The following is a 23,763-nucleotide window of genomic DNA, read 5'->3' on the forward strand; positions in this document are numbered from 1 at the left end:
TTTACCAGATTTCCAAGGAGTCAATGATACAAAAAAAAATGAAGGACCTGCTGCTCTACAACATCCCTGGCAAGTGAGAATTCTGGCTATATTTTAATCCCTCAATAATGAAAGATGTATAATCTCATGAGGCAGCTCATATCATTTTTGAACAGTTATGACTATTAGGAAGTTCTTTATCCCTCAGCCAAAATGTACTTCTTCTTCTTAGTAGCTTCCATCATACTGGTCCTAGTCAGGACTTGTGAAGACATACCAATAAGCCAAATACTTCTTACAAATAACAACAGTCCTCTAATTATGTGAAATTAGGAAACTTCCTTCTCTTCTTTAAACTAACCAACTCTATTTAATCCTAATTAATGAATCTGCTAATTATTCTTTTCTGGATATTAGCTCAAGAGAGATTAAAGAGAAATAATACTGCCTTTTAAGTTTATAAACAAAACCGTTAACACTTTGATATACAAGATGTCATCTGTAGAAATAAAAAAGCTAATATCACCCCAAAATAGTTTATTCTCAAATCTATTTTTGCAATCAAATATATGTCATTTTAAAACCCTTCACATGCACAATGGGAAGCAAAGGAGAGCTCCTTTTAATTGATACCTTTCTCTTTCAGACATTTAAGGAACATAGAAAAATGGCCAAAGTGGTAAACAGACATATAATAGAGTGCTGTCTAGTTCTCAGAAAATGCCCTTCTGAAAATGCAGAGTCTAGCAGTGGTGGGAACCATTACACAATCAACCATAGATCAGTCAAATACTGACATTTGACTTCCATACTGAACTGAAATAAGTAATTGCTACCAATGAGTTAGCAACTATGTCAAGTCCAGATTTCATTTGCAGAGATGGCTTAATGCCTTCTGAAAATATTTTCATCATACTCGTCTACAAAATATTATTTGCAACTTACCTTCCAAGGAAGGTGACTTAATATAATCTTGTACCAGGTTTTGTACATACATATTTAAGGAACACCTGCCAGAAAAACCAATGCAGCTGGAAATTTCTCCAAAGTAGTTCTCATTAACCCGTAACCAGTCACAGAGCTAAGACATGGAAAAAATATTATTTCATATACATATATATAAACAGACAGATAAAATATGCCCTCTAATCTCTATCAAGAAAATAATGGCTTTAATACCTCTTAGAATCAGGGGTTTCACTACATGGGACCATTAATGCAAATCACAACCTCTAAATACTTTAACTAGCCTTCTTATATTGTTGCAATGCCTAAAAATATTTATCAAACATCATGGGAGGCTTCTTAGGGATGAGATGAGCTGCTCAGAACTAAACTCAGCTTGTCAAATGACAAAGAGTTCCAGTTCCTCTTCACTAGTTCATAACCAAAGCCTTCCCAGATTGGCAGGGCCTGCCAGAACTTATACTTCACTAGATAGTCTTCAGATGAATTCAAAAGAGAATCAGAAGAATTCAGTCTGGGACGAAAAAAAATTTTATGGTCTAGACCTGTGACTTCATTGGTATAAAAATTCCCAATAAGCAAACTCTCTCTGTAAATGCAGATCAGCTCCTTTTCTAAAGTTTATAATTTTAGAGAGGTATTCAGAAGATAGTTAATTCATCCTGGGTTACTCAGTCAGAATTAGTCCCAGATGAGAACTGAACCCAGGCCTCTCATGATTTTCATTAAATAAGGAAAATTTACATTTCAAAAATTACATACTTAAGAAACATGACAAATGCACACTAATTTACTAAGTATAATTTTAAAGAATATTTACTAAGAATGGAGCTTAACAGATACCATACTACAAGATGAAAAAGAAATACATAGCTTAAATAGTAAATGCCATACAATAAAACAATTAAAAGAGCAGGTATCTTTCATAAATAAAACTAGAGGGAAAAGTCTTAGCCAAATCTACAAAGGAACCCTCCAGAGACTCTCCTCTAGGACTTTCACTACAATACTCTACCTAGAGTATTCTATTTTTTCCACTCCCAATCTTTACAAGGTTCCTTTTAAATGCAACCCTAGGTTGCATAAACATAAACATTGTATATCTACATAAAATAGATATACAAATCAAACATTTACTGACAATAAATCATAATTGCATGTCTCCCACATTCAGTTATTAATGTTCCCAAATGGGGTCCTGATCCAGTTTAAGAAGCTTTGCTTCTTAACCATCTTAACCATCAAGCAATCACTATGTATTTATTAAACACTGTCAATGTGTGATAATGTGCTAAGCAAGAACTAGAGATTAATGTACAAAGAAGCAAATGATTCATACTTGAAATTAGTTTACATCCTAAAGGAAGCAAGTACACATAAAAATATACACAACATAAAGTTAATAAATAACTATATATGTACAAAATAATTAAATGTTATGAAAAAATTCCATCTTTTCCATCTGCTGCATCTATTCCAGATATATATATATATATATATATATATATATGTATATATATAAAGACAAGATCTATATGCTGCTGTCTGTGGACATCCAATGCATGTCAAAATCTGGACAACACACATTCTTCACCTATTTGGTTTTTCCCATGAGCATGGTCATATTAAAGTCTTTTTAGTAGTTACAAATCTCTTCCAGAAGTCTCTGCAACATTCCATAGTTTCATGCAACCAGTAGTTATCTACCAACAAGTATATATGGAAGATATTTTCACCCCTTGAGAAATCTTCTGCAACTGGAACTCCATCATGGTGGGGTGACCAACTCATATAATAAGAATATCACTGAACCACTTATAATTGTTGCTGTGCCTTTCAAGTAATTATAAATGATTTTGTTACAAAAGGGCTTTTAGACGAGTATTTTGCTCCACTGAATCAATTGCTTTTTTATAATAAAAAAAATATATATATATATAATATAAAACACAAAAAGATCATAAGGGGTCTAGTTCACTAAATCTTTCATTTTATGAAGAAACTGAGGCACAAAGACTTAGAGCAATGAACAGAGTATCTGGGCTTGGATTCAGGAAGAACTGAGTTCAAATCCTGCTTCAGATAGATATGTTACTAGCTGTGATATGCTGGGCAACTTATTCCCATGCGTCAGTTTCCTCATCTATAAAACGGACATGATGATAATAACACCTACCTCCCAGGTAACTATAAGGATCAAATTAAATAATTGCAAACCCTAAAGATGTCCATATGTGCAAATTTTTAGCAAGTCCAGAAGTAATTTGTCATACAGAAGGATTTGAACACAGGTCTTCTAACTCTAAACTCACTGTTTTATCCACTTTGTTACATTTTTCTCTTTAGAATTGGATAAGACATAGATAAGATCATTCATTCTCTTTCAATCATTTGAAAAATGACAAAGATGTGGACCACTGCTACTACTTTCACAACCATGAGTTGTGAAAACTTCTCCAGCACAATTCTCTTCTAAAAACACCTGGTTCAATCTGTCTGCCAAATCACCATCGTTGTTCTCTTCAATACCATTTCGAACTCTCCTATAGAAATCGAAGAGTGTAATCCCAGGGTCCAAACATGATGGAGCCATTGTCTTGATGATTAAACGTTTTGTTACAGTAATCTTTACAGATCTTTTCTATTTTTTTTTTTTCTATTTCTTATCCTCTTACCATTTTCATCTTTAAGTGCCCCTGGAATGAGTACTTAGTTGGATTTCTTGGTAAACTTTCTTTAAAATGGTTTCACTGTTCACTGTCTCTTTTCTTTCTGAGATGAGATCAGCCTTCATAAGATTTATAAACAAGTTTATATCATAAACTAGTGTTGCCTTTGGCCACTATTTCTCCTTGTCAAATATATTCCAATACATTTATTTTTTTAAATTTGTAGTTCTTATTTAATATCTTTTACAACACTTGTGGGAATGAATACTAATCTAACATCAATTTTATTATTTGTTTTTGACAATATATCTATATATTACCAATAATATAATATCCCCACACTCATTTTCCCAATAAGAAGGTACTGGTACCCTCAATTGTTTTCTTATCGCCCCTCCCCTTTTCCTACACTCCCAATATATAATTCTCCTGGGGGAAGAAAATGTAATTTCCTTTCTTTTCCTGCCTTTCTTCTATTCCCTTGATATAGTATAAAATTTCCAATGTGTGAATTTTCATTCAAAAATCCTATAAGGAAATACACATAGAGAAAAAAATAATCCAAAAAAAGAAAAATTTCATGAGATTTCAAGGGTTTCTTCAGTCATTTCTTTTAGTATTCTCAGGCCTTCTACATTTTTTCCTCTAGAATCAACCCTATATTTTCCTGGCTTTTCATCCTTAAGTTCTTTAAGATTTCCTTCTTCCTTTTTTCCCTTGCTTCCTCAAGAACACTGTAGACTTTAGGGTGGGACAAGAGGCAGTGAATGAGTTTCTTCAATTTCAAGCAGAGTTCACCTACAACTAAGAAGATTTAGCAGAATCTACTAGAAATCACCTTTTCCAAGTTTCAGATAATATGTTAAAACTATTTTTGACAACCACTATTTCAAAGCAAAGATACTTATATATAAAAAAAGTAACTACAAAGTAGACCTTTTCAAAATAATCTTAATTTTGTACCCACTACAAGCCAAAATTTCACGTTAAGGCTACCCTTCTGATTTAAGCCTTACTAAACAAGGTAAAAATGAAGTTGTTTTGGGATTTTTTTTAAACTGTATTTTGAAGAATAAAGGTTGTCACAGATAATATAAATATAATTTAATATAAATACAATTGTAATATAAATACAATTTAAAAGTGATTTCCTTTTTAAAGTACGTACCAATAATTAGCTTCATTCATATACGATAATCCCGCATTTATCCAAAGGTTACTTATTCCATAGCCTTAAATCTCTGGGTTATAAATAGAAACTTTAAAAAAAAGTTATATTTAAAAAAATATGTATGTATGTATGTATGTATGTATGTGTGTGTGTGTGTGTATATATGGGGCAGCTAGGTGGCGCAGTGGATAGAGCACCAGCCCTGAAATCAAGAGGACCTGAGTTCAAATCTGGTCTCAGACACTTAACACTTTCTAGTTGTGTGACCCTGGGCAAGTCACTTAATCCCAATTACTTCAGTAAAAAAGAAAGAAAGAAACCAAAAAAGCTCTCTGAAGAACTAAAATAGATAACTCAAGAGAGTTATCTTTCTCTTGAACTGAGAGAGAGTTTCTGGCACTCATTCAAAGTTTTTATCTTTAAAGGCAGCTTTAATGAATTTGATATCTGCTGTCATACACAGTAAATCACTAACAGATCAAAAAGATTAAAGTGAACAAAGGAATGGAGAATAATATTATAAGCAGGCGTTAGGAATTAAAAACTGACAGTTTGACACTGAAGGGAGAAACAGAAAAATAATTTTAAAGTCTTAGGAAGTAAAAAAAAAAAAAAAAAAGAAAAGAAAAATGACAATCTAAGCCATTTAATGTAAAACTAACTCTTCTAGACTCCGGGCCTTCACCACATTAAAGACAAATATAACAATACAATAAAGAAGAAAATAAAAATTAAACTTTTATTGATGACCATGAATCAATAATCTACTCATAATAGAGAAGCATTTAAGGACCATTTTAAAAATATTTCCATCCATTATAGAAAGTTTTAACCCTCTAATAGCTAAATTTTAACTATCTGAAAAATTCCCTTAGGTAGATTTTGAGGGATTTTACATACCTAAAAAATTACATTTGAAAACCCAATAATAACAATAGCATTTCTTTTCTTTTCTTTCCTCACTAGTAGGAAGCCAGAGCACAATCGGCAACGGTGTGCTTTCATCACTAGATGGCAATAAAGAACTAGTACAGCAAAAGGCTGCAACTGATGATTCAGATGTTACTACTGATGAATGAGCAAATGAGTTGATAAAACTGAAATGCTTTTGAGGCACTGTAGAATGAACTAATCAGCAAAATCTACAGCAGTGAAAATACAGAATGATTCGCAACACATTTTGAGCAGCAGATGACATGATGGAATCAACCAAAAGCTGAGTCTTTCAGTACTCATACTTTTTTCCAAACTAGCCAAGCTAATAAATTAATTATCCTGTAGCTTTCATATTATTGTTTATGCAGGTCTTTATCCCTTTTCCATAGGCAAGCTCTGATATACCACTTATAACAATCCATGCTTCAATGGCATATCATTATTTAATGTTCTTGAACTGGCTGTTTTCTCTAAATTTCATCTCTTCAATATTTTAAATCAGTCTGTATACCACTGGTTTCAAACTCAAACACAAATGCAGGTCACTAAGCCACACCTAAGTATCCCTGCAAGCTGCGTAGTGATGTGGAAAACCACATATCATCTATGTTTTATTATATTTTTATCTTATTTAATATCCCAATAAAGTTTTAGTGGTTTAGGTCACACTTGGGAGTATTATAGAAAACATATAGTTCACAGGCCTCGTATCTGACCCCTCTGCTGTACACCACCACACACTAATCAATATCTGTCCACTGACTACCTTAACAAGCCTAAGCTTCAAGTTCAGGCTTTTAAGGCTTTCAATATTCTAGGCTCCTTTTATCAATATGCTCAGTAATGGCTAGCATTTACATAGCACTTTCAGGTTTGCAAAGTTCTTTTCATGTTACCTCATTTGATCCTCACAGCAACTCTGTATGTTAGGGACTATTATCCCCCCTTTTACAAAAACTGAAGCTGAGAATTACTTGCTCATTGTCACAAGGCTACTAAGTGTCTAAGACAGGATCTGAAATGCCCTTAATGGAAGTGCTCAAAGAGAAACCAATTCAATCAAACTGCCCCTTTAGATCCTGATCATTCCTTTGGGCTGTCACCTTTGCTCATTCTACTGTGGTGTAAGTCTAATAACTTCCCCCATTCTTTCCACATATCTAAATTCCACTCATTTGTCAAGGATAATCCCAAACAGTTCTGTAGACTAATCAGCAAAATCTATTTTCTCCAGAATGTTTGCTAACCTAAAATCAATGGCCTTTCTTCTCTTAATTCCTATTCCACTTATAGTCTACATTTTACCATTTATCATTTGAGTACTATCTACCATGTTCCATAATTGTTTCAAGACTTAGGTTGTTTCCCCAATTCAGTTATAGTATCCTCAACACTTTTTGTAACCTCCATACTTAAAAAACAGAACACAGAATAGGAACTCAACAAAGAGTTTGTATGTGGAAAGAAATGTGAAATTTATTCTCTCTCCTCCTGGGAGACTCAAGTCTTCAAATAAGTTCCACTGTTCTTTGAATTTAAGAGTGAAGTAGGTGCCAAACTTCTTTTTTAAGTTCCTCAAAAGCTGACTTTTATATGAATAAATTTATTCTACTGTTTGTTTTCTCTTCAGTTCTATGGATCTCTCATTTTCTCCCAAATGATTACTTGGCAAGTTACATTCAACAAGTTCAAAATATGTTACAAAATTTCTTTGAGACATGTAACTAGTTTATAAACTTCTAATTAAATGGTAAGCAAGCTCCTTGAAAATGCTATCTATGGTTTGTTTAATTTTGTATACTTAGTACATAGTAGGCACAATTGAATTAAAATAGCAAAAAGAAAATTCAGAATAAAAGAGCTAATAAATAGCCCAAGACAACTTAATTCCATTTCTAAGCCTATAGATGACATTTATAGGTTACTCCTTTCCTCTCCCCCTCCCCCCGAGATATTTTCCCAAATCCACAACTATAATTAACAATCATGGATGACTTTCTTTTGATTTAAGGAAATATATGTCCCCTCTGAGTATTCCTATCTGGAGTTTTTTCTCTACAATTTCCATCTTCCTTTGAATCTAACATTTTCCATCATATCTAGGTTATACATAATCAAGTTAACGAGAGAACTGCTCGCAACTCTGCCTCTTCTTATAACTATGCCTCTATGTCAAATATTATCCTCTGTAAGAATCTGCAGCTTTAACTACTTAGGGAAGACTATGAATAATAGAACAGAGTTCTGTTCCAATTATACCTACCAAAACAATCATTACATTTTGTACAACTGGGTAGAAAGAAATTTACTAGATATCAATTCTTGTACAATTCCAAAGACCCAATCAATTATTTTCAAGTCTTACCTCTGTCCACAATAAAGTACCTCTGCCTAAGGACTCCTCTTGCCTCAAAGACATAAGAAAATTTGAGACATCTGAAAATGAGACCTTTTCCTGGAGAAATATGAAAGAAAATCTTTAACCAAAAAGATCGAAATAGTGTTAATAAGAAAATTATTCTTTTTAAAAAATCAAGTATATCCTTTAACATATTTAACATGTATTGGTCTACCTGCCATCTGGGAGAGATGGTGGGGGGGAAGGAGGGGAAAAATTGGAACAAAAAGTTTTGCAATTGTCAATGCTGAAAAAAATTACCCATGCATATATCTTGTAAATAAAAAGCTGTATAAAAAAAAAAAAAAAAAAAAACCAAGTATATCCAAGGCAATCCCAATAGACTTTGAATAGAAAATGCCACCTGCATCCAGAAAAAGAACTATGGAGATCTAATGTAAATTAACACATGCTATGTTCACTTATTTTTTGTTTTGTTTTGTTTTTTCTCTCACAGTTTTTCCCTTTTGTTCTGATTTTTCTTTCCCAACATGATTCATTACAGCAATGTATATTAAAAATAAATAAATGAATAATTTTTTTAAAAAGTCAAGTATACTAGAATTTAAAATACAGCACTACTCTTAAGTCTAAAAATAGGAAACAACTTCTTTAAAATTAGATTTCTCATTTCAATCTAAACAATAAATAATTTTTACATATTATTAGGAGGAAAAGCCAATAGAATAGAAGGGTTTATTCTATTAACTTATTTCCTTTACAAATGTAGTTACCACTTATAAAACATCATACCCAAAGTTTTACCTAATGATACTGTTCCTACAACCATCATCTTTAATCACAAAGGTGTTGTTCTTTTCTATTTACTTTGTTCATTCTAATGTCAAATGATTAAATAAAGTTTTCTTCTAGGTCTTTCTATTTCTTCGGGATGAAATTATATTCCTTTAAATGACAGAGAAAGGTGATAAAAATACCACTCCTATTAAAGTAGTTCTGCTTCCATTTTTAATTTAATCAAATGCAGAGGAACCAGTTACTATAAGTCCTTCTCTCTGGATCTTTCCATTGCAACAAAGGCAACCATATTTCTTCTTCAGGGATATCAAAAAAAATTTTTGAGAAAAATTCAAACCGAATAAGAGCTCTAAAAATATGAGTTTGTTTTTTAAATTTATTCATTCATATAGTAACAACTGGATTTTAAAAGGCTTTTTAACTGAAATACTGAATGAGTAAAGAACTTACCACATCTATCAAATTCATGGCTGCCTGAAGAAGGTAGCACTGAGCTGCTCCTCTTAACAGAATCTGATGTGTGATCATAGTACACTGAAGAATATCCCTACAACCAAACAGTCTCTTAAAGTACGTTTCCACATTTACATAACTATATAAAACAATCTTTAAATTATGATTTATAAATAATATTTGTGTACTGACAAGTATTAAAAATGTATATGTCACCTCTCATTTCTTATACTAAAGCCATCAGTAAGACTGTTTTATCCCTATGATTTTTAATGAAGATTTCTACCACCAAAGCTTATTCTTTATTGCCTAGAAACTGATATTTACATAAGCAAAATTATCAAGTAATTTCATAGATCACAGATTTTATGGAGTTTGTTACATTATAGTTAGTTATATATATATATATATATAGTTATATAGATGGCCAACTAATCCAATTCCTTAATTTTACAGATGAGGAAATTCAGGTCTGGGATAGTTAAGCAACTTGTCCAAGATCAAATGCTAAAGAAAAGAGACAGGATTTGAAATCAGATCCTCTTGACTACAACTTCCCTGACTGACCTGGAGGCAGCATTTACTCCACAGAATCAGGCAGACTGTTATCTTTCTTATTTTCATATTTAAATTAAAATTTTAGAATTAACTGTTTGACCCAGGATTTCAGTAAGATATAGTAAAAGGTATATTGGCCTTGAAGCAAAGAGTTAAGTCTGAATCCCATCTCCAAATTAGTGGGCCAGAGTGACTAGAAAGATGGTGTTAATAGAGAAGTTGGGAAGAAAAATAAATGAGTCCTTTTTAGACTTGGTTTGTTTGAAATGCCTAAGGCCATCAAATTTAAGATGTCCAAAGGGTAATTAGTGAAATAGGACTGGAATCAAAGAAAGACTGAAGCTAGATACATGGATATGGGAATTATCTGAAGAGAGATAACTGAGTAAGATAACATTCAGATAAAAGAAGGGCTCCAGGCCAGAACAGAGCTTTAGGAGTGGTTTGTCCTTCATTCTTAAAGACCATGACATCAGGGAAGTCCTTTTTTAAAAAAAAGGACAGGGCAGGGGATTTGAGAATAGATAACAATGTAAAGTTGGGCTGGTTCCCTAAAGAGTAGAGACAAGAAAGGGAAGAGACTATAGCTAGTCCAGGAGTGATGGCTGGGAAAAAGAGGTGTGGAAGGGAGACTGTAATAATAGAGAATAGGACAGAATTAGGGGTTATAAAAAAGGGAAAGATAGAATAATAAAAAATAAGATCAGATGAAGGAATTTCACAGTTTATGAATGAGGAAGAATATTTGTGGGTGCATGACTATGTATAGCTTGCATAGAATAAAGGAATAGGTCATAGGAACTAAGTAATTGATGAATCAGGAAGTTTTGAGTATTTGAGATATGGATTATGGCAAGACATTATGAAGGCAGAAACACTTTCTTAAAAAGACTGAATTTACTAAGAAAGAAGGGATAATACTGTCACTACAATAATAGCCACTAGGATGTAATTAGGGCAATAAATGTGTTGAGTGTGAAACTCAAAGGAGAGATTGCTTAGTGAAAAAGGTAGAGGGAGAATCTGGAAGCAGCAACAGAGAGCAAGGAGTATTGTAATTCCCTTCCTCCTTGCTACCCCCGTCAGCAGGGCAGTATGAGAGAAAGTATATTTAGTATTGGAAAGTGTGACAACAGAATGTTATCATCTGGAAGAATCCAGATTATAGGACCAGAAGATGGAAGGGATGGGAAAGGAAGCCTAATCACTTAACATTTCTTAAGTTTCACATTCCTCATCTATAAAATATGCTCTCTACTTCAGGGGAGTATTGTGAGGGCAAAATGAAACAATGCATGGAGGGCTTTTTGCAAACCTTTTATTATACTATATTCTATTTTACTCAAATACTAACATGCAAAAGTCACTAGTTCTTTTTAAAGTTCTTTAGAAATCTAAAGATCTTTACTACATTATTTATATTAGTCATACATGGAAGAAAGCATATCCAGAATACTCAGCTTTACATTACAGTTTTTTTTTGTTTCTTTTTTTTGTTTGTTTTCTCTAGGGCCAAATAAAATACAGATGTGAAAACAAATGGTAATGGTCCCATAGGATCCAATTTTCCAACAGAAAATTGAAACATTTAATTTGTGAAGAAAGCTCAACACATTGAAGGAAATCTTCACAATGTCCCAGTATATATGATATATGTTCACTGAATATAACTGATTACCTGAGAGCAAGAAGGCCTTCTACCCCAAGTACTTTACATCGTGGGATATGTGCTAGAGCCCTAGACAGGAATAAAATGGGAACAGCACACCAGTGCCTACTTGTCATCTTCTTAATGAATTTCAATAGAAAACTACCTAAAAGGAAAAAAAAATTTAATAGAAAATAAGGTTTCTAATTTATTTTTCCCATTCATTAGCAAAATTTAGTATTCTGCTTTATTAAAGTTAATTCCATAATAAAACTAATTTGGGATTTATGTCAAAATTACAAAATTTTAAAGTAATTCAAATTATATTCTTCACATTATTACTTTACAAAGGCACACCCAGTAAGCATGTTTAAGTACTCTATATACCCAATAACCATATAGAAAAAATGTAATTACATATCATATTAACCTCTATAAATGTGACAAAATTCAATAGCAAAAGGTAGAAAAAGTTGAGAAAAATGATCCAGCCTATATCCTTCTCCAAAGGTTCATGAATAAACTGGGAAAAATTACTTTCTTTGATAAAGTAAACTGAGAACTTTTCATTCCAGAAATTGAATAAATGAAAATGTCATACAATATGAAAATATTACATATATTAAATAAATTAGAAAAGTATACGTATATATCATATATATATCATATATATATATATATATATATATATATATATATATTTATATATCTTCACACACACACACGTGTGGTATTGCATAATTACCAAATATTGACAACATCTGATATTCATAGTTTTACATTTCAATTATTCATCAATCTTGTGGGGAAAAGGAGAACATTTGAATTCCTGTCTGTTGAATTCCTATTCATTCATTAAAATTCACCTTATACTTATACCTGTTCCCCCTAAGTAATAATGATATTTTCCCCTATTAATCTCACATAACAAGTATTTTATGCTTCTCTTAAGTTGTTGTATATTATTTTATACTTGTCATTTCCCCAACACCAGCTAAGCTATAAAACGTCATGGGAGCAAAGATTTAAATTTTGTAAATCCCACTGCTTAGCACACAGCTTTGCTATATATGGCACTTAGTAAATATATGTCAAATTACTATTTAATTCATAATTTCATAAAGACACAAATTATATTTATGTAAAAAAGCCACTGAAAATGGCACAGAAACAAGTACTATTTAAAGTCTCCTTTTATTGTAGTTCTCATCCATCTGGACATAGATACTGAATACATTTTGCCCACCTATACTTTTAAGTATTTGTATCTGTTTCAGTTAATACAACTTACTCATTGATTTTACCTTTGGCTACTTTCCCTCTAAAGCTATCCTATTTTGATTCTCTTAGAAAACCAGAATCAAAAGTTCATGTCACAAAGTGCTACACTACATTACAATATCAACATCACACCTCAACATCAGGGAACTCAATTTCTCCCCAATGCTCTTTCTGCTCCATTTTCCTGGCAAGATCTATATATGACATGCCCAGAGCCATTCAACTAAGTGCTTGCTTTTATGCAGTATTTAATTTTTGCAAATAGCTTTACAAATATTATTTCATTTAATTCTCATACTAATTATAACTCATACTAATTATAAAGAATGAAGTGAAAATAAAACCAAAGAATCCTAATGTCAAGCCTTGTCTTCTTTTAACAGGATGATATTACCTCCCTGCCAACTCTGTAAACTTTATCTTCCTAACCTTTTGGACTGAAAATCACATTGGACATTTCCAGCTCATTAGCCGTTACATATAGTAAGTCTAATATTTCTATCTAAATTTGGTTCTAGAAAGAGATTACTGTACCAATGATTAATTTTATTAGAAATAAAAATTAAAGGATGCCTCATATGTCAATATGAAAGATAGAATACAAAGGGCTCTTGTGCTAAGCCAACTTAAACATTTTAGTTTCAAAAAATTCCTCAGCCCAGATTCTTTCCTTAACCTCCTTCGCTCTAAAAATTGAATGGCACATGGCCTGAAAAGTTACCTAGCTTTAGAAATCTTTCATTAATACATGGAAGTATTGTACATAACTGCAGTCATTCTTAGTGAATCACAATATGATACCTCTGTAATTTTGACAGAAAAAGGATACCCCTAAAGAGCAAGAGAGCAATTTTTCACTCCTGAAACAATATTATTTCATTGTTTTCCTGCTAAAATTACCCATCCTCCAAAATTTGAGGGAATCATTTTCTTTCTAGTTATCTACATAGACATCTCTTAACCCTTTATTTGCTCTCACAATGTATACTAAATTAGATCCCTATCTTGTCAATCATACCTCTATATCACATCCTTCTCTCAATTCAAATAGCCACAATCCTGTTACATACAAGTCCTTACAATCTCTAACATGGAACATTAAACTAGCCTCCTAAATGTTTGGCCTACTTTCAAGCCTTTCCCCACCCCAATCCATCCTTCATAGAATTTTCAAATTAATATTCCTAAAATAAGAGTTTGATCATGTTACTTCTTGGCAAAAATTTTTGGTAGCTTCATGTCCCAAAAATAAAATATAAACTCTTTAGCCTAGTATTTAAAAAACTCTACAATCTAGCTCCAGCCTGATTTTCTAGCCTTATTCCTATTCCCTTCACATAAGCCATGTTTCAGCCAAATAACTAATAGCTAATTCCCAAAATTCAGTCTTTCTTTCACATCTCCTTATCTGATATGCAATTTGTCCCACATACCTAAAATCCACTCTCTACTCATCTACAGCACTTAACATCCTCAATCTTTTTTCAAGGCTGAGTTCAGTTGCTACTTCATGCATAAAGGCTTTACTGATCCTACTACTTGACTGGGTCCTCAAACTAAGTTGTATTTACTAACATTGTCACTGTTTCCTTTCCCTGCCACCTCCCCAACAGCTAGCATATAATCAATAGCATATCATCCAAGAGCTAGCCTAGAGTGCCTTGTAAATAGATCTAATAAATGCTTGAATTATTGTTTAATTACATTAGAAATGAGAATCATTCACATGTTAAAAAAAATCAGAAAAGATATTATGTTGACAGAATAAAACACTCCATTAAAACCTACTCTTTACATCTTCTGAAAGGAGGGAAAAGTAAGTAACTAAGAATGTCTGTAATTTCATTCCCAAAGGGGAACAGCTTCCTATCTTGTGGCCTGGGGACCTACAATAGAAGGGAAAAAAAAGATGTTAAAATGATTTCTTCATAAAACTTAACACTGCAGTTCATCTAAATGCACTGTGGTACACATCTTTCATGGATTAAATAAAATTAAAAGTTTGTTTTCTTGATTACATATCCACTTAGAGGTGGATCAGGATTTCCTAATTATAGACTCAGGATCTTATACTCTATCTTTTGACACTGGATATGGCCTAAGATATTACATAATTATGGCCAATGCTATAATATCTTAAATTACTTCTTAATTTAAGAATATGTATAAATGTTCAACATATAGAAGATATCTTCCAGATATAAGAATGGAAAAGGAGACAGATCTGTATAGCAGAATGATTTATGAAATGTAGACAATCCAGGGATAACACTCTACAAAGAACAGTAAAAAATCCAAGGAGGAAAGCAGAGAACACATGGAAAAAAGGTCACAGTATGAAAAGGTATGGACAAATTATTATTTGCAAAATTAGAAAGATATCCACACCAATTAGAGCAATCCAATCCAATAAACATTTATTAAGCACCTATTATGTGCTAGGCACTATGCTAAGCTGTGGATGACAATGCAAACAAGTAGGGAAGTACATTTGTTGCCAAAATATCATCATCAAAAACAATTTTTTTGTCTTGCTAGAGAGAAAAGAATAATATTTATGGCCAAGACAGATATCAGCAATAAATTATTTCTGCTAAAACACTTAGTTGTTAATATTTACTAGTCATTTTTTCCTACTATTTGATTCGACCATCAACATTATCTGTTAATTGAACACATTAAACCACTAGAATCTAAAAGCATGCCATAATAAATGTTTTCCAAACCTTATAGAAAACATTAAGTATCTTCATTGGTTTTACTGCTCTCCAGCTGTCTAATTGCTACAGCAAACTATTCAAGAGTAATGAGTTATTTGAAAACTACAAAATAATTGGCACATTAACACTGTTATACTCTTTATATAGTCATTACATTAGGCTAAATATTAAAATAATTTAGCACATAAAATCCTGAAATAACATTTATTTAATCTAATTATTAAAAGAAATATAGAAAAATATGAGCTTTCTATAAGTATTAGACATAGGTATGTTGAACACAGGAATGTTAACTTCTATTTCATTATCAATATTTACAAAGAAAATTACTTTTAAAAGTTGAACAGTTGAAAAAGTTGAGAATTCAGGAATACAAAAAATTTAGAAACTACTCACAATCTCCTCTTATTCCAGATCAGGAGTATTTCTCCCTGATAGTGGGAGGCTGACCAGAGCCTTCACCTTCAACAAAGCCAGACCCAAGTAAGAGCCAAAACCATTGATATATGGGGGGCTGATGATGATGTAACTTCTAAAAACCAAAAAAGTGATGGGGATATAGGGTGGGGTAAATAAAGATGGAGGGAGATACATACTAAAAAAGGGAGAAGAATGGCAAAAAAGAAATAACAGAGAGAAGAATTTGGGTATTATTTATTTTTAATTAAAAGGGGGAAAATTGATAAAAGAAAAGAAAGTAAGGGAAGAGTTATGGCCATATTAAAACTAAACATCAATTTAAAGTCAGGCATCTGGCATTGTAACAAACTATGACAAATACATTCTTTGCTTTATTATTATACATCATAATTAAGTATTAGAAGATTTACCTGCCATACAAAGAACTTTCTGAAAGGGCTTCCATTAATGGTCCAATAATAAACTGAAAAAAAAAAAAAAAAGACATATGTTGATATTAATTTGTATTTATAATTTTGAAATCCAGTAAATAACTAGGCTCACTTTGATTAGTATTCATGCTACACAGGAAGAAGGAAGAATTGCCATAAACAAAAACAGACCTCTCTCACACTAAAGTTTGACTCCATGGTTAACAGAAGCTGGAACACAATGATGTGCTTTTTAAGCAGATAAATTCTGCCAGAATGATAAAGTCAGTAGAGCTATTTGCCCACCTGATATAATAGTTTGGGATACTGAGAAGAGGGTTCATATGCTCGTTCAAGAAGCAGGAAAGGAACCTGAAGTAGTAACATGCTGGAATAAAGGCAGTGACAGAAAGAGAGAATAAGGTGCTCAAGAGGAGATTCAAGCCCCTTACCTGGAAGTTAAAGGAAAAAAATGTTAAATTATATCTCTGAAATTTTGCTGACATTGGTTAAGGTGGTAAATTCACAAACAGATCATAGATTTAATGAGATTAGTAACATGGCATTTCTAAAAATATCATGTTAGACATTGAGATAAGTGAAAGGGTGGAGCAAACTTATGGTAAAGCAAAAACATCAGTACTTTCCACAAGCAATAAATTTTTCTAAAACGAGAAAGTTTACAAATGTACCTTTAACACTTATAAACTCAGTTTTGTGTCAAAGTCTCTATATGCATAATTTGTTACATGTAATTACTGAAAAATATAATTATCAGTTAGGATGATTATGGCCCAAAACACTTAAAATGGCTACATTTAAGGAAAAAGTATAGCCATTAGTCGTTTTGAATCACAGGTATAATATCACTAATAAAACTTATCCTAAGTCATAATTTGATATATATTAGGATATACGTATATCCTTTATATTATTAATACAACAAAACCTTTTTATAATTTTAGACAAGACTAACATCTATTTTAGAAGTTATCTTGCTATCAATTGGCTTTTCCTATATGTAGTAGCTATATTTAGAGGGCTGTAATTTGTTTTCCCTAAAGTCATGAACAAGTCATGCAATAATGGTGTTCTAGTAATTCTTAAGGATAAAAAAGTACAATAGTGCAATAAAGGATAAAAAAGTACAATAGATGTGTTTTGGTCTTCAAGCAGTGGCGACAGAATACATTACCATTACCTCAGAAAATCCTGGTGCACCTGGAAGGCCCTTTGTTTCACAGAGCTCCAAAAAGTGTATAATGCCTTCTTTGGTCAGGCTTTTGTTTTCACTTTCAAACATTCTTTTATAAATGCACATATGCCAGGATGGATGAAGGAGCCAACATGCTGTCAAAACAAAAGCCCAATTTTGCCTTTGGTACAAGTTATCAGATATTAACCTAAAATACACACAAATTTTAACATCATTACACTGATCACTAAAGGGTAGAATTCCATAGCAAGTGAGTCAGTTATTGAATGCCATTTGATAAAGTTTAATTATCAAGTACCCTCAAATTTTCATTATTAACTGAAGGCAGCCAGTCTTACATTGTAGACATAACTATATAATACTTGGGGAATGCCTACCACAGAATTTCCCTGCTTTGAAGAAGTATAAGTTTAGAATTAGCAGTAAAAGTTTTCAAAATTCAATATCTCATATCTAGAGAATGTTTTATATTTTATAAAGTACATGCCAACCAAATAACAACCCTGTGAAATAGATATATTAAAATTATTACCCCATTTTACAGATGAGGAAATTTGAATGAGAATTTGTCTTGACAATCTATATTATACACATACACACACACACACATTTCTGGTTCTTCAGAAATGAATATTTTTATCCTTTAATTCTTTTATAAAACCAATTTTTCAACATCAATTCACACCATATTATAAGTAAATTAGTTCATTATCTGCAATCTACATGAAGAAGCTTTTAAAATTCTTTGGCAGCAGTAATTTTTAAAAATCATTCAAAGCCATTTGATTTCATATTCCAAGAGCTGTGGGCAAAACATAATACTAAGCGTATCATTTTAATACTAGATAGCTAAGTGAAGTCACACCAGGATTCAATTAAATTCTAGCCCCAGGTGGGACCATAGATTCTTATGGTCTGTGAAAATCCCAATGCATCAGAAGATTACTGCAATAAGCTGAATAAGACTCAATTCCTAAAGGGTCAACCTATTAAAATTGTAATTATCTGAGACAGGTACTAAAACCCATCTAACTCAAGTTAATTCTCATATGTAAACACTATAATATAGTACTTAATCATTCATATGAATACAAAATACTGTTAACTTATGTTTGCTTATTACATTGATGTGAACTCCAATTTTGTAAAAATGTCTCATAAGACTTCAGTAAGAATAACTTAAGAATATTTCTATACATTCTCCACTAAAAAAACATCCACAATACTGGCTGGCCATGCTTAAGGCCCAACACTTCTATTTTAGATTTACCTTGGAATTCTCTATTCCTGATTAAGAAATCCTAGCTATGTGGCAATCAGGAATAATCATCTATCTTCTGTTACTGTCAGCACAATAGAAGCAGAGATCCTGACTCATTCTTATGTGCATTCCCCTCTAACCATAGTGTGCTAACATACCTCATATATTTGTTCAAGTAAAATGTTTCTAAAGGTCCTAAAAACTAACTCACAATTACTGAGGCAAAACCAGATGTTTTAAAGGAGTAATGAAGGGACTTAACAAATGTAATTCTACCACACAAAGAAGACATTTTTTAAAAGCGTAGGAATAAATCACCTTCTTGAAAAGGGAAACCATTACCTTTTTCCTCTGACATTGCATAGTCAAATAAACTGTTTAGCTTTGGTAAGACAGGTTTTATAACATGTATCTGAAATATAAAGACAAAAAGTTTTGTAACTGATGAAAAATCACGTCCAAAAACTGATTTAGCTATAGTCTCATAACAACAATATTACATCTTGGCATCAAATTTGAAAACTTAAGAATTTAAAGGTTATAAACATGTAGCTTCTTTTATGTAGCATACAGGTTCAATCAGAAAAATATAATTATGAAGATCAAATCTGATGTGTGCTTTAGAATAAAAGCAACATACAGATTTTATATGCTATTTTGTGTTAATGAGCTTTTACATAAACTACCTTCATTCTCAATTTGATCTCTGATCGCCAATAGCATTGTGAGGTAGATAGACATAATAGATTCAGATTTACAACTGGAAGAGCCCTCAGAGTTAGTCATCTAGTTTAAGACCCTCATTTTATTGATAGGCAATGAGAAAGATTAAGTGATATGTTCAAGCTCACCTGTCAAGCAAATGGCAGAATAGGCGTTACACCCATTTTAAAGGTGAGAAAACTGAGGCAGATTCCTGAATTTTCCCTGGATCACTATGAGCAACAAAATCAAGCCTAACACCCTAAACTCCTAAATTTTAGTGCAGTCTTCTTTCTATGTAATTTTTTCTTCACAACACCTCTGATTCATTAACATGGGAGAATCAAGCTCCCTAAATCACTTTCACACTACTGGGAATTCCTAAAATCATACAATGTTAAAACTACCTAATTCATTTTACATTTGAGGAAACTAAGGCCCCAAAGTTTAACTACAATGGACACCGAGTTGGAAAACTAGGACAGGAACCCAGATTTCAATTCAGTGCTCTTTCCACTATAGCATTTCCTAATACTATTTAAATATGTGTATGTGAAATGCATTTCCAAAGCCAATTATAAAATATTTTAACTTACATTTTTTATATAGTCCATAGAACTGATGCACTTAACAAATTACCTGAATGCATGTAAAACAATGCTATTAGACATACTGTGACTTCTAAGAAATTTTAGTATTAAAAAAAAATCAAAATAACAAAATGGATAAATGATTCATTTAATAATTTAAGTCATGGCTGGTTTCTTTGAAATAAGTACTCCCCTGGTACATTCAATTATTTGTGTATAGATTATTTATTTGGAGAGGTCAAGAATCTAACAATTAAATTTTTAGGAACCAGTGGAAACTGATGTTCAATTACAAAAAGAAAAAAACAAACAAGGAAAGAGTTCAGGGAGGGAAAAGAGAAAAGGCAAGAGGAAGGAAAGATACACATTTTCATAATTAAAATGTTAAGTCAAAGAAAGATAATTTCATCTTTTAAAATATTAGCTTTTTTAGGGACATGTTTCTATCAAGAAGTGAGACATATCTATCTGCACTTTATCATGTTAAACTAAAGCCAAATTTTACACTTCCTATCTTGAATGTTGAAAATCTTAAGAATTCATTTTGCTATATTATCGAACTGGTTCCAAAAAGCCAATGTTGATAAAAATCATTAAATTATTTACCTGATTTCCTTCCAGAGTTTCCATTATTAAAATATAATTTTCCCAAAACTTCAAGAGTTCTTCTTTTTTCTTATCCAACCACCAAAACAGACTTGGTTCTAATATAATAAAAAGACAGTCATTTTCATCTATTATTAACTAAAAAATATTTTTTAATGATGGTACTTCATATAACAATGTTATTAGCATTATGAAAATAATGCTTTCCAGTGTGTAAAAATCTAATGCAAACCCATGTTCAAAAGTTCAGTAACAGAGGAAGACTGGTCTAAAAATAATTTATGAAACAATTAAGAATAATTAATAAATTAAGTCAAGACCTACATCACTCTAACAATTTTCTCAACAGCTTATGACCATTTTCATAAGGTGATTAATAATCTTGTCAGCTAACTATATGGACAGTTAGTAAAAAATATTGTGATGGTTTAAAAAAAAAGTTTTGTAAGGAAGTTTTTTAATCCTAACAGCAAATGATAACTGATATACTACATTTACAACTGCACCAAAGGTCCCCTCCAAATGCCCACTATTTATTTCTCAAAAATCCTGTTTGCCATTTATAGTACATTTATGACCAAGTAAGTTTTTCCTGACTACCACTAGCTGTAACAAAATCTGGAAAGTTATTACTCTTTGGAAAGAATATTTCTCCTACTGCTTGCATTTACTCCTTTCAAACAGGAGAGCACATTGCTCACAATCATATGCCAAATATTACCTAGAAAGTAGAAATTCTGATGCAAATTAATATTAAATAAAATCTATGGAATCATTCTCATTGACTGTTATTAAACTGTTTCCTTTGATACGTTTATTAGTGATATTATCTAGCAGCCTCTAAATCTCTGAGCAATAATGCTTCCAAGAGAATCACCAGAAATAATTCCATTGGTAACTTGGGAGTATCTGAAATGAAATTAAGGATACTCTATCTCAAAAGAAATTAAACAAGATATAAGTCCTTTAATGTGATGGAGCGCCCAAAAAAAGACTAAAAAAAAAAAATAGTGCATCAGATTTAATATCTTTAAATTTGGCTTCATCATTGCAATAAGAGTTCTATTGTGTTGTATTCTGCAGATTTTTATTATGCACACCTTTGTTGCCCTTCATTTTGCACAGAAAAAGAATCCTACGAACTCCACTGTTTACAGCAAATTTGCAAACACATTGGGTGTTCCCAAAAGTAAAGTCATGGCTCTATTAGGTCATATTCAGAAGGGGAAAATAGAACTAAGAGTTGGGATCTTGTGAAGGGAAGATAACAGGTGATAAAATCTCAGTTAATGCTGGGTAGCTTAATGTAGAGAACCACTTCTAACACTTGCTAGCCATCTCAATGGAAATGTTCCATTAAATTGACACGCAGCCTGTTAATGCATCTTTACATTTATAAAGCGGCAGTGTGGTCTCCGGTTTCTGAATAATATGTGTGATGCTAGGCAAGTCACTACACCACGCTCCTTCCCCAGCAGCTGCTTAAGATCTTTAATGGGAGAAAGTTGGGTAGGAATCCGAAAATTAAGAGTGGGGGAATCAAGGAGCCCCACGCCCCGCCCCGCCCCACCCCCCGGGTTGGGGTCTGTTTGTGTGGTGAGGTGAGTACCGTTTTCAGGGCGGGCCCCGCTGCAGCACTCGGCCCCCAGCCCCGCGGAAGTCTCCAGCGCCCTCTGCAGCAGATAGCGGGCTCTCTTGCGGCTCAGCCCGTCGGGGTGCACCAGGCCGGCCTGCACCGCCCTCCAGAAGCCAGGGCTGCGCCGAGGATCGGGCACCTCCTCCTCCTCCTCCTCCTCCTCCTCGGGGGCGCCCCGAACTCCGCCCACACCCGGGGCGGGCAGCAGCCTGTCCGCCAGGGCACTCAGGACTAGCAGCAGCCTGGCGACGCGGGGCGCCGGGCCCGGCCTCCTTGGCTCCGGCTCCTCCTCCTCCTCCTCCTCCCGGGGCAGGAGCCCCGCCCACAACGCTCGCAGCGCGACGGCGCTGCTCCGACCCAGCGCCGGCAGTAGCCTCCCGGCCACCAGCGCCGCCGCCCCTTCCTCGGCGCCGGGCTCCTCGTCGTCCTCGTCTCCCAGCGCCACGGCCAAGGCCGTCCGGGCCACGCGTTCCAGCAAGGCTCCGTCCTCGACAGGCCGCAGGCAGGGGCCCACGGCCACCAGCACCTCCACGGCCTCCTCGGCACCCAGCCCGCCGCGCTCCCCCAGCACTGCTCGGGCCGCCGCCTCCTCCTCCGGGCCCGACGCGGGTCTTAGGGCGAGCAGGTCATCGAGCGCCTCGTACACCAGTGCGACCGCCAGCTGGGGGCCTCCGGAGAGGCTGGCGCAGGCGCGCAGGGCCCCGCACGCGGCCCTCACCACGCGGCGTCGGCGGTCGCGAGGCGCCGAGGATTCCCCATCCGGCGTCCCCGCCCGGCCGGCCCGCAGGCCCCGAAGCAGAGGCACGAGGTGCCCCGCTGCCACCTCTCGCACCGCCTCCTGCAGCAGTAGAGACGCGGGACGTGCGCTCGCGCCGCCGCTGTCTTCCTGCTCCTCTTCTAGGCGCTGGAGAAGAAACCGTAGCGTCTCAACCCGCTCCGCCGGGGTCGGCGTGTCCCAGACGCAGAGCGCCCGGAGCAGGGCGCGGGGATCCTGGCTCTGGGAGAGCAGCGCTTCGGCCAAGACGCACTCCATTGGCAACGCGCGTTCCCGGCTCGCAGCCGCCGCGGCCGCTCTGCTTCCCTAGGTCTCCTCAGCGCCGCGTGCGTACGTGCGCGCGCGCTCCCAGGGGTCCTGCTCAGGGCACGCGCCTGGGACCCAAAGAGGGAGGGGCCTTGCTCCTGCTGACCTGGGGCGGGCGCTCTCTTTTGCCAGGACCCTGTGCATGCAGTTAGTTCCTAACCAAAAACCCAAATCAGGATTCAGAATCCCACCTAAACTCGAACTTTGGAGCAGAATCCCAAAATATTAGAGCTATAAGGAAACACGTTTGATCACAGGCTATGAGTCCTAGTCTTGAATTAGAAAGTTACAGGCCAGTTTCAA

General features: G+C 34.5%; 1 protein-coding gene across 1 annotated transcript in view; it reads right to left on the minus strand.

Moving 5' to 3' along the window:
* The window catches only part of TARBP1 (TAR (HIV-1) RNA binding protein 1), a 72,100-nt gene extending 48,602 nt beyond the window's left edge, over positions 1 to 23,498 (minus strand). The window contains exons 1-10 of the mRNA XM_023502062.2: positions 22,353 to 23,498; positions 20,744 to 20,841; positions 19,188 to 19,257; positions 17,570 to 17,718; positions 16,369 to 16,421; positions 14,607 to 14,704; positions 11,568 to 11,703; positions 9,329 to 9,425; positions 8,087 to 8,176; positions 925 to 1,060 (exon numbers count right to left, since the gene is read on the minus strand). Of these exons, the coding sequence (XP_023357830.2) occupies positions 925 to 1,060; positions 8,087 to 8,176; positions 9,329 to 9,425; positions 11,568 to 11,703; positions 14,607 to 14,704; positions 16,369 to 16,421; positions 17,570 to 17,718; positions 19,188 to 19,257; positions 20,744 to 20,841; positions 22,353 to 23,412 (1,987 nt within the window). The 5' untranslated portion in view covers positions 23,413 to 23,498. The remainder of the gene's footprint in view (positions 1 to 924; positions 1,061 to 8,086; positions 8,177 to 9,328; positions 9,426 to 11,567; positions 11,704 to 14,606; positions 14,705 to 16,368; positions 16,422 to 17,569; positions 17,719 to 19,187; positions 19,258 to 20,743; positions 20,842 to 22,352) is intronic.
* Positions 23,499 to 23,763: the final 265 nt, after the last annotated feature.

Source organism: Sarcophilus harrisii, chromosome 4, assembly GCF_902635505.1.
Source record: "Sarcophilus harrisii chromosome 4, mSarHar1.11, whole genome shotgun sequence".
NCBI classification, from domain to species: domain Eukaryota; kingdom Metazoa; phylum Chordata; class Mammalia; order Dasyuromorphia; family Dasyuridae; genus Sarcophilus; species Sarcophilus harrisii.